The following is a 16,811-nucleotide window of genomic DNA, read 5'->3' on the forward strand; positions in this document are numbered from 1 at the left end:
GCACAGTTCCTTTCTCGATCATTCCTCAATGCAATTTTTGAACCTTTCTGTTCTCATCCTCGTTCTGCCGCGTGTTCGCCCCACGGACCATTTGAAGAGTCGGTTGTGCAGTCAATATCCAATTTTTCAGACTCCCTAGGGGCTACGAAAACGTCCGAGAAATTGGGCAGTTCAAAAAAATAAATGCATGTCTTTTACTGCCCTTAAAGAGCCCCTCACTAGGTCTGGCCATGTTGAGCTGACAAGTGCAGAGCACACAATGCGCGCTAACAATCGTGTTTGCAAAGAATTACATCGCGATGCACCACGAAAAGGTCTGAAATTTTAATCCAAATGCCGTTTTCCCTTTCACTCACGGCAAACACGCTGCAAGCTGGACGGTGACATGCTGGTGTCCCTGCTCCTGTGTGCTCGGGTCCGCAATGTGACGTTGCTCAGGGTGACACGTGACTTCGAGAATTATTCAAGGTAACATTTGTTATTTATGTGATCTGTTGCTTAAACTGATTAATTGAAGTTTAGAGAAATAATAAAACATACAAATGGAACGCCTACGTGTTCTTTGTTTTACTTCCCACCGAAGCAAGAGATGTACTTTTGCTTCGTCTGCTTGTTCCCATGGTCATGCAGTCACGTGTGCTGGTACCGAAACTATGCCATTTTCTACCATGTTCCATCGCGTGAGCATGCTCTGCGATCTGCTTGTTCTGCCTCAGTATTCATGTAGCACTGAATTATACCGCTAGTCATGTGTCCTTGTTCACAGCATGCAAAATTGTGTGCTGCGCGAAACCAGACAATCACAACAGCTCGTGCGCAATGCCCTCAGTAAAAATGCGCAATGCTGCAAAAAAAGAACAGAAAAAAAAAGAAGTTGGGGCCTGTGACGTATGCGTCACACGATCCTCGAGGTTTGGTATCGGAGAAAGCAAGGAAGAAATTTCGCTTGTGGAGGCTAGACGGGGCGAGTGGAGAGAGTGTCTCGCTATGCAGTGGAGCTCGCCTCCTGAAATCATTGGTTCGCAGCACTAAAACATTTCTATCACAGCTATTATTGAGCAATTTGAAAAATTTTTGTGGCAGAACATTCCCTATAAGACATGTAACAACTTTCAGCGTATAACCAAAACTTGCTATGGGGCCTGGTGAGGGGCCCTTTAAGGGCTCAAATCGCCATAGGCACGTCCGTCTGAAGGCTTGCCAGTACACTTATTAGGCATATCGGTGCTCGTACGGTGACAGGAGGAGGCGGGTGCAACTGTGTATAATTAAGGAATGCGTATTGTGTCCTGTGACATTTGTCCCTTCCCACGCTTGCTAAGCTTCACTGCAATACTTCACATATGCTTCACCGCTTAACACTCCTGTGCTCAGGCGAAGCTGCCTTTCGGGACCCGGTATTATGGAATGCACTATACTTTCTAAGCTTCGAAGCCAATCACGAGAATTACAGAGGCGGAGCTGGCGCCATTACTGACAGCGGCGCATTCTTTCAATGAAAAACATGGCACCAAACGGCAAGAAAGTAGCGAAGGTTGAAGGAGCTAGGCCTTGCGTTGCCGCGGTGGCTAAGGCTGCCAGTGGCTAAGGCTGCCAGTGGCTAAGGCTGCCAACGGATCTGCGTTCGAGAGTGCTGGTTCAAGGCAGCGAGATAATCTAAACGGCGGTGTTGGCTTTGATTAATGCCGTTTCGGCTCTGCTGTCGTGGCAAAAAGTCCAGAAAATGGGACGGCGAAGGGTTCTTGCATTCGAAATTTCAGACATTGTTATACATGGACTCTATGGGGTACGTGGTGGTGCCGTGAACACACCAGAACTATTGTGCATGTCCCAAAAATCGAAGGTTCGGAAAATCGGTCATTGACTGTACACTGGAAACTCCTCCAGCCAATGTTACGGCGTCAAAAAGAATTCGTTACTATTCCTCTCTTTTACTCGAGCCGCATTAGGACAATTTCGTTCTCTTTCAATAAAAATTGAAGCTAATTTTCCCTGATAGAAGCACAAATTTCCCGGGTTTTCCCCAAGTATTTGCAGACTGTTGAAATTCCCTGAGAATTCCCGGTTGGTAGACAACCTCATTATACCAGCACCACTTGCTTCTTCAAGTGCTTCTTAAAATTAAGTCATCCTTCACCACTTAAGTAAGTGGTGGTAATTTGAAGTAATGCTAATTGTGGCTTACAGCTGTTTGCAGCATATGAAAAGGAATGTACCAATATTTATTTCCTTTTCCATGCTACACATTCAACTCACTTGAGCAATTATTGGTGCCTGTTGATTGAGAAATAGACATGACAAATCTGCTAGGTAAACTGACACAGGCTGCTCGGTTCAAATTTTTGAGTGAAATATGCCTTTTGGACTGTATGGCTGCAGCCAGGAAGAAGCCGAAGTCTTGTTGATCAGTAGTTGGGACATATTGAAGATAATATTATTCCCTGGTGGAGGTAAAAAAAGTGAATTCATGTGAGACTTGTGGTGTCTTCCTTATGAGGCGGATATGCGAGGTTCTCTTTTAGGTACTGACGAAGCAACTAGTTCTCAGTTTGTATAAGCAAACAACGCAGGATAGAGACATGGTGAGGCAGAAAGTGCTTAAATTTTCATTTTCAAAGCAACCTAAGCTGCGCTGCAGTGGCTCGAAGTATACTTTAGGCATTGCAATTGGTGCTGTAAAAAACTGCATCGTGATTTCAATTTGAAGTTGTAGTGAACATATGGGTTTAACAAACAATGCACACCTTGCCATAGTGTCGATAAACACTAATGAGGGTCACTATGAAGGCCACTATGATACGATATAGATGGTGCCAAATGATTGGCTCTTGATCTCAATCATGAAACTTTTCTTTCAGGTGATTGCTGTAATGGTATTAGTGTAGCGTACGCATACTATACATGACACGTCGTGTTAATAGCCATGAGCAATACGTTTTCTGGGTGCCTGTTTCAGAGAACGGTGAAAGTATAGCAGCAAACTTTTTCGTACAAAATGTGCACCTAACGCATTAATAAGGTGGCCATATTTGAGTAAAACAACTCACTAGAGTGATAAGAATCATGATGAAAGCTTCGCTGGGCAGTGTCCTAACACGAATTTATAATGCTGACATCATATACCAAGGTTTTCTTCTATGTACAATGCAATTTCTCTCATAGCTAAAATTTAAGGGAATCTTAAGTGTTTAGCAGAACATCATACACAACATCACGTGTTGAAGTTGCAGGCATTCTTTTTACAGAAAATTTATGCACAGACACGGCACATGTATGCCTTTTAAAACCAGTAGACCCCTTCAACGCTGCATAGCTTATGATATCCAAGCCACAAATAAGCTCGACTCAAGCTGTTTTGAAGAAACTGCAGTTCAGGTATGACAGCAGAAAGAAGCCAACATATCCTTCAATAAGTAGGGCTCGAGTCACCAATACCCCAAGCATGCACGATGGGAACGAGTGCATGCGGCAGCCAAGTGAGCTGGAGCAAGCGACGTCCTGACCGTGACAACACTTGCGAGAGGGCGCCACTCCAACTTCTTGCCGCTAATTCTTATTGGGAGAATCAGAAGCATGCTAGGTTTTTTTTCAATCTTGCTCCTAAATAGGATGTGCGTTCAATTTTTTTTACCTTGTTAAGGAGCTCTATATCATTTCTTCGTTAGTTTTCTACTTTGAACCCATAACAAGTGGGTGCACATTCCATTCAGGGCAAATACTGCCAAATGAATCAGCAGCATGTGTCCACATTTTTCTCACCTCATGTTTATTTCGGCCTGATGGATGGTTCGACCAATTTTGTCAGTCCCGTTAGAGTCAAATGAATGGAAGCCAACTGTATAAGCACATTACCGTATCTACTAATTCTAATGCACACTTTCTATGCAAAAACTTTTTATAAAATGTTACATGTGGATTGAATGGAGTACAAAACCAAAACTGCAATATTGACTACATGTCATCATTTGCAATAGAAATTGCTGTAATCCAATACAAAGGATACGGTAGCTGTGGCATGGATGGTACCAAAGATGAGATGCTTAGGGCAGTTGATAGTGATAAGGAGGCCTCAAAGGTGCCCGCGTTCCTCTGTGGCTCATATGCAATAAATTTTCTTTTCAAAGTACGAACAAATCACGATTACTCTCTCTCACCATGAAAATCGGGTGGATAAACAATCAAAGCCATTGGAAATCGATTTAAGGATTTCTTATGCAGTGCTGGGAATGCTTTCCAGAGAATAATATTTTAATTTCCGTGCAGTTTAAATATTTCTACATAATATATATATATATATATATATATATATATATATATATATATATATATATATATATATATAAACAGACCAAGTAAAAATATCAAGCGGAAATGCATGTAAGTAGACCAATCGGTTTGCGATTTCACCATGCCATCTTGATAGTAGAGAGAGTGAGCCACTGACATTACTTGCAATGCAATCTTTTTTATGCACCTTGATTTTTCGAAAGCCAAGAAAAGTGAAATACAGAATCTTTTTACAACAGTCTGGTGTTACTTCCTCATTAAAACATATCTCAAACATAAGCAGGCTGCTGGAAAGTACACCTTCAACTTTGACTGTCTTAAAACCATACAAATGAAAGCATGCAATGTTATCATATTCCACACAACCTCATTAAGTCTAATGCAAGAGGACTTCGATGAAATCTGTTCATTTAAACAGTAACAGTTTAGATTAATAGACATGCAGTGAGGCTATGACAAACTAAATCTACCCAACTTACCATGAAATTAACCTTAACCCCTTAAGTGGTTTTGGACTATCTGGCTAATTTAACCTTGGACAAGCTCAGCTCATGAACAGCAATAATCCCGTTTTCAAGGCGATTTGGGCAAACTCAGTAAGTCTATACTTAGTTTTTCTTTTACTACATTGGCAGCTGCAGCAGCAGCATTTGAAATCCGTGGTTATTTCATTCTTTTTTATTTTACGACATAGATGTCAGCACTTTTTCAGTGTCTCAAAGGCTACATTTATTTAATCTTTGTAAACTCCTGGAGGGGCACGTTTATTAGTCCTTCTGTAATAGATAGCAGCACTTTGTCAGTGCTCAAAGACCATGTTTTTCAAATGGTGCACTTTTTGCAAACTTTGGAAGATTCGTAACAATGATGTCTGCCACTGACAACTCACACGTGAGTCACGCGTGAAAAATAAACCCACTGTTTGACTCTGACAGTGAAAGTGGGAGCGAAAGCGATGCACTAGAGTTTTGTTACTTGAGTGAAGAGGATGATGATAGTCTTCATCGCTTCTAGGACCTGATACGAGTCCTTCCATGTTTCATGAAGTTCCACACAATGCGTGGCCTGGCTTATCAATACAAGAATGCACGAAAAGCTTTCTTCGGTGAAGAAACTTGCTCCTGAGAATAGTTGACTTTGAAACAGAGTAAACTAAAGCATTTTTCCTCATTTCTAACAGTACCATTTGTGGCAATGACAAATGCATATATATTGCACGGCGAAAAAGTAACATGAGGTTTTCCCACTTAAAACATGAAGCAAATTGGTTGAAAAAGCTTTAAAAGGGTTTTTGAAGAATTTTGAAAATAAGCGATAAAAAAGAAAAAGAAAATAAGGTCACTTTTGGTCAATATAAAATAAAACACTTAAGGGATTTACAGAGTTCATAGTGAAGGAAATTAGTTCATGCTACATCACTTTCACACCAATCAAGTTAACAGTTAAAATTTAATTAAATTCTCCTGTTTAATGTGCAACACCCTGATCTGGTCATAAGGCAACCAGGTTAATAGCGAGAGCTGCAGCCTACCAAGTCTTGTCACTGTTGCAACACTAGATGTAAAAAGTAGGACTTGATCATAAAGAAACACTGAGTAGCAACTGCCAGTTTGAAGCTCTGCCTAGGGATCATGAAAACATGACTCTTTTCTGTTGCCTACCACACCTTCCAGGCTCCATCGTGTGTTGCCACGTGGCATTTAACACAGTCACAATTTGCACAGCCTACGATCCCAACATCTGCCAGTCAAACTGTGACATGTTTGCCAGTATGTAGCAAAAACAAGAGTTGTCATGTGTAGCTTTGTGTCCAATATTGGGACCATGCACACCACTTTGGATGCCATGTTGTGCGAGTGCATTCTCCAGTTTCTGCTGCTTGGCAGCATGCTATGGACTTCATCTAGTTGGTGTGTGAGGCAATAGAATGACAATGCACTTCAGCAGCGTAGACTGTTGGGCCAGTTGGTGCATTATGTAGTGTCGGTGAGCGGAAATACGGGCGGGAAGAAACGGAGTGAACAGGACAGACACTCAGTTCTGGCCTGTCTGAGCGTCTGTCCTGTCCACTCCATTTCTTCCCACCCATATTTCCATTTAATGACACTAGACAATGCACTTGGCGTGGAAGTTTCAAAAATTACGCAGCAGTAATCTAGAAGCACTCGTGCGTACAAAACATTTTCAAAAGAAAAAAAAAAAGAATAAAAACATTTTTGAAAAAAAAAAGAAAAGAGAGAGAGAGAAACATTTGTTCCCCCCTAATTATCACAGTTCTGAATATACTACAACATGCACAGCTTACCTACCCTGCTAATCAATAAGCAACTACACAGCAACTAGATAACCACTCACACTACTTCACACTATCTAACCGGTAACATAACAGTCAATCTTAAAGCATAAAATGTGCTTTTCAGTAAGCTTTAACCCCTGACCATGGGTGAGCTGGCCCAGTCTAGAATTTTCTGATAACACATGTCAAAGAAAAGCAGCATTAATCACAGATGTGGTAAACAATGCAAAGGACGAGCCCAACCTATTCCAGACTGATTTGGAGACGTGCAATATACAAAGTAAAGTCGGTTGTGGACCCTTTATTTTCATTCACAAAGCTGTGGACGAGATGAGCGAGGGATTAAAATAAACGACTTACCCCTTCTGTCTCTAACACTAGCTTGATAATTCCAGCCCTTTGCTGCTGGTTCTGGAAAAAAAAAAATGCTCAATGTTAACAGTTTGTGATAGGACTATACATATGTCAGCTTAACACCAAACATGCAACTACTGTTTGACGGCATTATACAGGCTTACAAGCATTTACGCGGAATCTATGTCAAAAGTTACTATATTCCCTCACGGTAACCACACAGTATCCCCCAGGGAAACTAAACTAAAACTACCTGTAGAAAAGCTATCATATTAAATTATTTACAGTGCTCTGAGGCTTGTCACAATTTTTTTCTAGGGTTTAGTGGTCTAGGACCTTCATTTAACAACAAAATAAATTAATAGCACAAGATATCATGTCAGTACAAAGAGTTAAACAGCCGGAAAACACCGAATTTCACTGCGTGGAAAAGAGAAAGCACAGGTTAACTCCTATTTTTTTCATAAAATATAAACACTTAAAAAAAAGAAAAGGAAAAAAAGAAAAAGAGAGAGAAAAATAAACTGCCTGATTTTGCCTCAATATATACTCTGAAGAGACAGAACCCTACTTATAACTAAATTTTCAACAGACAGAACCAACTGGCACCTAAGAGAACATTTTTTGCTTTATCTCTAGTACTTAAAAGTTACAGAAAGAAAATGTATCAACAAGTGCCAAAATCAAAAATACTGTATATTAAAAGAGGCAAAAAAGAGTGTAGAATGTAATATTGCCCAAGATAACAAGGCAACCAGTTAACAAATTCACTAATTGCAATCTATCAACTTCACAATGGGTTTCAGTACACTGCCGCTGCTGCCAAGGATGCAGTTAAGTCCTTAGCAAGGTAATGGCAACTGTTGTTGGAAGTACATAGATCAAGGGAGATTTAGATGAGAAGACTACACAGAAAGTAGTAGGGTTGAAGAGACGCACCTACATGAAATGCTTCTCCTCCCACAACAATCAATTCTCAAAATTCATAATGCAGTGAGCCACAGCATTCTGATCAAGGTCATCTTCAGTGCAAGTGCAGTGGAATGTCCTCGAGAACTATAGCTATCATGGCTCCCGCAGGGCAGATGCACATGTGCTCCAAGCATGGCAAGATTGGTCTACTGATAGAATTAACCGAAAGAAACCTAAGGGTGGGATGGTGTCCTGAGCCAAACTGTTCACTTTATGTATTCAAAGAATGTCAAGGAAAGCTCTGTTTTCTTGGCAACTCACAGGCAAACCAACATGAAACATAGCTGGCATGCGACGCAGGATGGCCTTGTCAACATCATGTGGACGGTTAGTGGCTCCCATTACCACCACCTGGCAGTCAGGGTCCGTGATGAGGCCGTCCCAGAGACACATGAACTGTGCCTTCATCATAGCTGTTGCCTCATGGTCTTGACTATCACGGGACCGCAGGAACGAGTCAATCTCATCAATAAAGATGATGCAAGGTTGGATCTTCACTGCCTGGAAGGAAAACGCAGAACAGACATGTTCCCAAGAGGCCGGTAAGCACTGCAAAAACTAAACATGAAGAGTCACTGTCTACTTAAAACTGTTGCTGATGAGGGGGAAAAAAAAGCAAAAGCAGAGAGAAACACAGCAAAAAACTTAAGCAGGTGTTTAGCACAAGCCACTGAACAAATTCACAGTGTAAATATATATATTAAATATTGCTATGTGACCCTCGAAGATGAAATTAATGGCCACCAGACTGAAGACGATGAGGAGCCTTTGCTCCCTATGTGCCAGAGATATAACATGGTATAGCAGACTTCTGTTAATTTGACTCCAGTTAATTCAATCCTGAGAGAAGGTCCCAGCTGATGCCCATGCATTTCTATGGGCCCAAACTTTCATTTTTTCGTTCCTAAAATTGGCATTTGCCAGATAATTCGAACTTGGAGAGTCAGCATGCACACACCTGACCCATATGGTGACGCCAAGAGTGACCCCTTTAGTGACAGTGTCTGTCTTGGCCAAGCTTAGAGGACAGTGAATGCGTTGAACGCACATCACCTGTCAAAAACCTATTTTCTACCAGCCCTAGGAAGAGTTTCAAGTAATTACCATAGCTCACAATGTATTATTATAATATTTATCCAATTTTAACGCACATCTTTTTTGTTTCTAGGAAACTGGGTGGAAATTGCCTGCGTGGTGCAATCGAATACGAATGCAAAACCGGCTTCATAGCGTTTATACGCTTTACCGCATAACACTAATGTACTGCGGCGAAGCTGACATTTAAAATAAACTATGCATCGCAACTGACTTTAGGAAACTGGCTGCCATTGTGCAACACATATATTTCTTACTAAAATATCGGATGCGCATTAGATTTCTATTTTGTTCAGGAGCTTTAATGCAATTTTTGCATTAGTTTTCTACTTTGGACACAGAGAAAGTAGGTGCGTTTGATCCGGGGGCGTGTTAGACTGGCAAATACTGCCAAATGAATTGGCGGTGTGTTTTGGCACTTTTTACGCATCTTGTTTAATTGAACCTGCTGGATAATTCAATCAATTTTGTCAGTCCCATCAGGGCTGAATTAATGGAAATTGACTATATTACCAAATGTCACAGCGCTTCCAGATGAAGACGCATTGCCGCCAACTACGTCATCAAGTGGGACGTAGTAGTGAAACAACTGAATGCATCTTTTTCTATGACTCAGCAACTGCACATCGGTGACAAGCAGTGTTATGATGCCACCTTGCATCAGCTGATACAGTGCCTGGAGTCCTCACCTGGGGACGCTTCTATTTGTATTTCGTATTTTCATATTGAAGAGCGCCACCTTATATAGGGTCAGTTCACTTTGCCTGCACTACTGTGAACTAGTTCATAGTGGGGCATGAGAATTCAGAAATTGTGCGGCTCAACTTCAGTGGTGCACGCTCAACAAAGCACTTTAAAACAAACACCGAGGTGCCGACGCGGTGCAGGCCTTATGTTTTGTCCAGCTAATCCAAGCCGTCCACCAAATTTCAGAGGTCCCAAATCATAGGTATGGTTGGTTCCTCACGTGGAAACAATACACTCCACATTGCATAACCCTGCAGATGTGTGTAAGTGGGGTTTCACCAGTGCTTAAGCTCGTGTGCTGCATAGTATGCTGCGCTGCTGCTTTGCACCTGCATGCTTACCAAGTAAGCACCATCAGTAGGAAGGATGCACAAAAATTGTGAACCTGCCCGGCACCTTCATTGTACCTTCTAAAACTAAGGGTGTGATTCAGATAATGCCATTGCTACACCGCTGAAACGAATCACAGAGTGCAGCTCCTTGAGAACTGGTTCAGGTGGTGCAGGCAAATCAAGCAGACCTATAGGCATAATCTGTGCCATGATGGCCCTGCCCTCCCCCTTGTTGTCCCTACACACCTGCATTCCACAGTTCTATGTACGCTTCATGATGCCCCAACCATAGAGTTTCACACAATAATTACTAGAGGGAACTCTGACACAGTGTCTACAGGAGGTGCAATGAGAGCTGTTGTACCAGCATGGGAATTACGGGAAGTACGTGGATTTGCCTTAACTTCGCCTTTTTCGCTTCAAACGGCTTTGCGACTTTGTAAACTCGTCATTTTCAACATTATACTGCGTAATAAATAAGTAAACATCATTAAAATTGTCCGACAGCAGGATTCGAACACAGGAACTCCAGCACACAAGCCTGATATTGAAACCATTAAGCCATGGACGCATGTATCGAGAAGCGAATGCAACGCCCTTATGAATTTATCGCGGGCAGGCCAGTGCCTTGAGATGCTTGGTGCGTTTCGATTTGGCCACCTGGACAAGCCCAATCGTTGCAATTAATAGCAATTGTGCATGTTCGCTGCGTCTTCTGCACTTCGAAGAGCATAGATTGCATTGAAATTTACGCCAATAAGATTTATATAGCGTAATATACAAAGCCACATAAACGTTTGAATCCACAAGCATGGAGATCAGACAAATCCATGTACTTCCTATCATTCGCATGGTGGTACAACGACTGCAGCACCAGAGTTCCCTCTAGTAATTATTGTAGGAAACTCTATGGCCCCAACCACTGGACACCTTGATATTTCTTGTACATATGACTATGTGCGTCTGGTGTTGCCTAGCTTGTTCGTTGTGGCGTTACTTTGGCACCCACAAGTTCTGTCAATACTGAAAGAAGCTGTCTATGCTCCCTACCGGGCATCTTCAGCACATCGACATCCCAACTGAGCCCTTCTTCCATGTTGGTTAGAACATTCTCAATCCTTTTGCAACATTATCTTCTGGAAACAAGTGAACTGCTGTCACTACTGATTACACAATGCTCTATATGATCAAAAGAATGCTTCCGACCAGTTGCTTCAGACATTGTGGACTTTCTCTTTCATGACAATTTTAATACATGGTGTCCCATGACACTTAGCGACTGTCTGAGGCTGTAATATCCTTTAAAATGTCATCAACAATACTCAGTGCTGCTGCTTTACCCAGCACAGGCTCACTGCACTTTACCATTCACAGACCAACGGACTCACTGAGCACTTGAACTGAACCCTGACTGACATGTTTTAAAGTATGTGTTGACTGACCAGTGTGACTGGCACCTTGCATTACAATATACAGTCAAACATCAGTATAACGAACATCGATTTAACAAAATTCACTATGCAACAAACTATTTTCATTGCCCAATCTTAGTTGCATTGAAAACTGTGTATATTTATTTTTCACAATTTAACGAAGTAACTTTGTGACACAGTTTCGATTTAACGAAGTTTTCGACCATTGCAATCATGTACAGTCAACCGATTCTTTAACAGTACCACATGAGCATGGACTGGCGGCTGGCCGGCTGGTCAGCACCTTAGAACGGTGCCGAAGCAACGAGATCAGCAAGAGTAGCGCATGCGCACAAAGTTCACTCGAAGCACAAGTTTCATTTGCTAAGCTCTTCCCACAGGCATGACACCGCCCCTGTCGTGATTAACGCAGTGGAAGCTTGCACCACATTTGAATTTAGATCAAAAAGTTGATAATTACCTCTTGCGCTACTCTTTCTTGCCCCTGTGATACAGTTGCATTGCAGATTTGCACGGCTTGTTCATTATTTCTTGGTGCATGCACACTAGAGCAGCACCCTAAAAAACGGGAAAAAAAAAAAAAAACCGACGCAAGCCTGGGGCACACGCTCCTGCTATTTCCAATAAGCCTAGAAGCTTGCGTTGAATTAATCATGCCAGGGGCCGTGTTGTGCTGGTAGGAAGAGCCTAGCAGACGAAACTTGTGCTTCGGGTGAACTTGGTGCTCATGCGCTACTCTTGCTGACCTCGTCGCTTCGCGCCGTTAGAAGGCGCTGGCCAGTTTGCCAGTCGACGCTAAAGAATCGGTTGACTGTACTTGAAGCCTGTATGGCTAGTAAATCTAGCAAAAAACTATGTCGGCTGAGGCAAAAGTTATTTCAAGCGTCCTTCTGCATTGAAAGCGAGTGGCAAAACTGCTACTAAAGCGTACGGGCCAGGACGCAGTAGGCAGGAAACACTGCTGTGCCATTTGTCGCATTGGTAAATAACTTGGACAAACACGACAGCTGATGATTCCTTCTGTTCAAAAGGGATGAGGAGGGAGTGAACTTGCGGTAACATGATCAAGCACATGCTGGGGGGGAGGGGGCGGAAATGCATGCCTACCTGCCTTCTCCTCCTCACGCGCCGAATCGATCTTGTAAGTAATCTCTTCATGGCAAACCGAAATGGATAGTGTCTTCATGCACATTTGATTGTTTCCACGCATCTAGTGTGTTGGCGGTCGTATAATCTCAAGTTTCGGAGACGCAGTACGAAGTGCTCGCTCGTGTTGTGACTGCGAGTTCATGGTCATCAAGTGAGATTAAATGTTTGCCTAAGCACGTGACACCAATAAATCTACAAACCTTACTTCGTGCAGTCTCTTTGCGATTGCCATCAATACCCCACCTTTCTAGTGAAACTGACTTTTTAATATCCGTATCTTTTTACAATGTAATTGTTTTTAATTTATGGGTGCTGGCTGCGGGCACTAAGCGTGGTCAGCTACGGCGTCCGAGATTTACAGCGCCGCGTGACACAACACACGCAAATCTCGGATGCCCTGAGCTACGTCAATGCATTGCTCTTAGCGCGATCTGCACCGCACTGGCCCTCTTAGCCATGCTATTATGGCCCGGTCTTCTTGCAATTTGTTTATAAGTGCTTACTAACAAGATATCCACCTGGAATATTCTGGGAATTTGGGAAGTTATTTTTAATGCTGAAACTTCAAAACCTCGAATTAACGAAATTCACGACTTAATGAAGTTTTTCACTGGAAGTGCAACTTCGTTATACAGTCGAACCTGGATATAACGAATTTGACTGGGATCGGAAAATAGTTCGATATAGCGAAAATTCGATATACAGATATAGGCCAAAAAAGCACTCGCGATCATAAAAAACTGTGGCTTACTGATTGGAACAGCCGCGAATCACATAGCATGTGCACACAATATGAAAGCGCTTTATTTCACGGAAAAAAAATCACTAATTTTGGGCTGCTTTTTCCACTGGGAAATATAAAAAACTAGTCTCAATCTTCTCGAGACTGTCCAGGTGCGAGAGCTCAGTGCCTTCCATTTCACCGCAACAGCGCCAAATCAGGCTGAACGCTGACGCCAGTTCAGTGGCTGTGCATGGACGCGTTTCTTCGAAAACACAGTTGCCCTCGTCGTCGCTGGAATCGCCATCTTGAACGCCAGCTATTCCGGCCACAATGTCCTCATCAGCGAGGTTGGCTACCGCTTGAACTTCCCCGTCAGCGTTAATGAAGTCATCAACAGTAACTTCGGACGGGACAGTGCCGGGAAAATTGGACAAGTCGCGGAATGCGTCCTCCAAGCACTCATCGTCATCTAAAGCTTCCGGACATTCATCTCCAGCCACTTCAAGGCCTGCATTGCCAAAACAGTTGGCTACTGTGGCATGCTTCCCGTCGCCCCAAGTGCCGATAATCATCTGGATCGCGCCGAGCAGGTCAATCTTGAGATCGGTTTCAATGCGGAGGTTTATGAGGAGCTGTTGAATAAGTCGCTTCCGAAAGCCTACCTTGAATGCCTTTATGATACCCTGGTCGAGGGGCTGCAGTCTCGCTGTGGTGTTCGGCGGGAGAAACTTCAATTCGATCTGCTGCAGCTTGCAAGTCGTTTGATGGGCCGAACAGTTGTCTGGGCCGAACAGTTGACGCACCACATGCAAATAGCCATACAGGCCCGACTTGCTGAACTCAGCGTCCCAAGCCTGCAGCCATTCAACAAAAAGTTGACGTGTGATCCAGGCCTTCCCATTACAGCCGTAGCGGACGGGAAGCTGTTTACAGTTCTTGAAGCAGCGCAGTGACTTGCTCTTCCCGATCACGAATGGCCGTAGCTTGCACAAGCCGTCCATGTTGGCTGCAAGTAGCACCGACACACGCACTTTGCTCATTTTATTGCCGTGGCATGAGGTTCCACGAAGAGTGAGTGTCTTATTCGGCAACCTTTGCCAAAAGAGACCAGTTTTGTCTGTATTGAAGATTTCTGTAGGCGAAAACTTCTCAGTGATCTTCAGCCACTCCTCAGAAAGCCACTTCTGCATCTCCTGGCTGCTGACAGCCCCACTTTTGCCTGAAATGGCCTTTCCTGCAATGCCGTGGCGGTTTTTAAACCGTTGCAGCCATTCAGTGCCACTGCAAAAGTTCTCTTTGCCAAGAGCCGAAGCAAACCATTTGGCCTTTTCGATTAACATCGGGCCATCCGCAGGAATATTTTTCGCTCGGATTTCAAGAAACCACGTATAGAGTACGTTCTCCACTTTGTCAAAAGCAGCAGGGCGCACACGACCCGCTCCCAAGCGACTTTCCTCACCTGCTTTAAGCTTGATGCCCTGCTTGTTTTTTAACAACGTACTTAAAGTACTCCGCGGAATGCCGAATGCGTCTGCCACGGAGGACTTCTTTTCTCCCCATTCGTGACACGCCGGATTACTTCAAGCTTTCTTGCAAAGTCCAGATTCTTCCTCTTTTTTATGTCTGTGGATGCCATAGCTCACCAGATGACCGCAATCACACACGCTACACACGGCACGTTGAAACAGAGGTACGCACAACAAAATAGGCGATGCGCAGATGGAGCAGTCCGAGCGAAGCCTGTTCGAGCGGCAGTCAACGGGGCTGCGAAGGAACGACAAAGGGAAAAGAAAGAAGAGAGCGGAGAAAAAGATCGGCGGAATATGCCGTCGAAGGCGCTGTGTTCATTTTTTGAGCCCTCTCTGGCTCTCTTGTCCCCCCGGCCCACGAGCGACCGTGCCGACGCCTCACTCTCTCTCTCTCCCTTTTCCCAGGAACCGTGGCTTGAAAACGTGGCCGCGTCTCCATGCCGCGCACTCTCTTCACTGAGCTCCAATGCCCTTGCCCAATGGACACGCTGGCGGTAGAGGAAGAGCGAGAGAGCTCGCGCCAGTGGGGCACAAGAACGGGGGAAAGGCTCTGCGTCTCCGTCGCTAGGCGACGGCCGCGCATGCGCACAGGAGCCTGCTGACTGACTCTGCGGAAATGTTTTCCCCTGAGGGCCGGACACGAATGTCTTTGGGAAAAGCGCACCTTCCAGGGGCGCGGCACGGCGTTCTATATATTGAATGTCTGACGAAAATGGAATTCGATATACTACGCAATTGTCCTATACTTTTACATAGTATTTTCAAGGGGGTAATCTGTGTGTTCGATATAGCCAATAATTCGAAATATGCGGGTTTGATATATCCGGGTTCAACTGTACTGAGGTTCAACTGTACTGAGGTTCAACTGTACGGTACAGGACATTCGCTAACAAGTCTTCCCAACATGATACTGCTGCAGACTCTCCCTTTTGTTTGGCTGTCAGCCAACTTTACCATCGGATGTACCTATTCCACCCTTCCGCTGCTGTTTCGACTAGTGAATATGCACACAACGCCATTTGTCGGGCTGCCCACGGACAACAGCTTGCTTGTAGTCAGCTTTCTGCTTCCCAAGACAAACAGAACCATTTTGACCAGCACCACAATGATGGTCAAAACCGTGATGGCTCATGACCACTGTGATGAGTTATGACAAGATTAAACAAGTGTTTAATTATAAACAGTGTGCAAGTGGAAACTGTGGAAACTACTACAGCAGTCATTCTCTCACACAGCTGGCTTACAGGCACCCGTAAGATTTAGCCTTTTCATTGCTGCCAAAAGATGCTATCACACTGCACTTACAGCATTTCTGATGGTCTGCATCGTGCACTTAGCCAAGCAACCAAGCCAATCTTTCTCATGAGCTGGTCCTACAGTGCACTTCTTCCTGAAAGGGGCCAGCTTTAAGTGAATGCGGGTGCAGGTACATATGAAGCTTACTAAACTTTATTGCTGTATACGTAAGAGCCACTCGATTTACCACGTGACACAGATCAAAAGAAAGCATGCGAATAGAAAAATTTGCAATTTCACTCTGCGTACAGCTTGGCGGTTCTCATATTTGCGAAGTTCCCTGAAATATGCAGTTTTACGGTCTGGCCTAAGTGTTTCCTGTTCTTGAGGCTATTGTGGCACTGAAAGACACACAAATAATGTGTACCAAGCTTGCAGGATGGAGCTTGCGTGGAAACACAACTATCAATTTCACGTGCTCCAACACCTGAATGGGCACACGGTTGCTTTGATCGGACAGGAGGTTAGATCGAGGCCACTCTTAATGTTCAAATATAACCGTGAGGGGAGCAATCGATGCTGGAATCATGGGCAGAAACTATAGGTGGTCTCATCTATGCACATACAGTAGACGAACTCACTTGTAAACACAGTGGC

General features: G+C 43.7%; 1 protein-coding gene across 3 annotated transcripts in view; it reads right to left on the reverse strand.

Moving 5' to 3' along the window:
- The window catches only part of LOC135906182 (outer mitochondrial transmembrane helix translocase-like), a 67,014-nt gene that overhangs the window by 7,133 nt on the left and 43,070 nt on the right, over positions 1–16,811 (reverse strand). For all 3 annotated transcript variants that reach the window (XM_065437445.2, XM_065437447.2, XM_065437448.1), the window contains 2 exons: positions 8,171–8,410; positions 6,944–6,994 (listed from right to left, as the gene is read on the reverse strand). In XM_065437445.2, coding sequence (XP_065293517.1) covers positions 6,944–6,994; positions 8,171–8,410 — 291 coding nt within the window. The remainder of the gene's footprint in view (positions 1–6,943; positions 6,995–8,170; positions 8,411–16,811) is intronic.

Source organism: Dermacentor albipictus, chromosome 1, assembly GCF_038994185.2.
Source record: "Dermacentor albipictus isolate Rhodes 1998 colony chromosome 1, USDA_Dalb.pri_finalv2, whole genome shotgun sequence".
NCBI lineage: Eukaryota > Metazoa > Arthropoda > Arachnida > Ixodida > Ixodidae > Dermacentor > Dermacentor albipictus.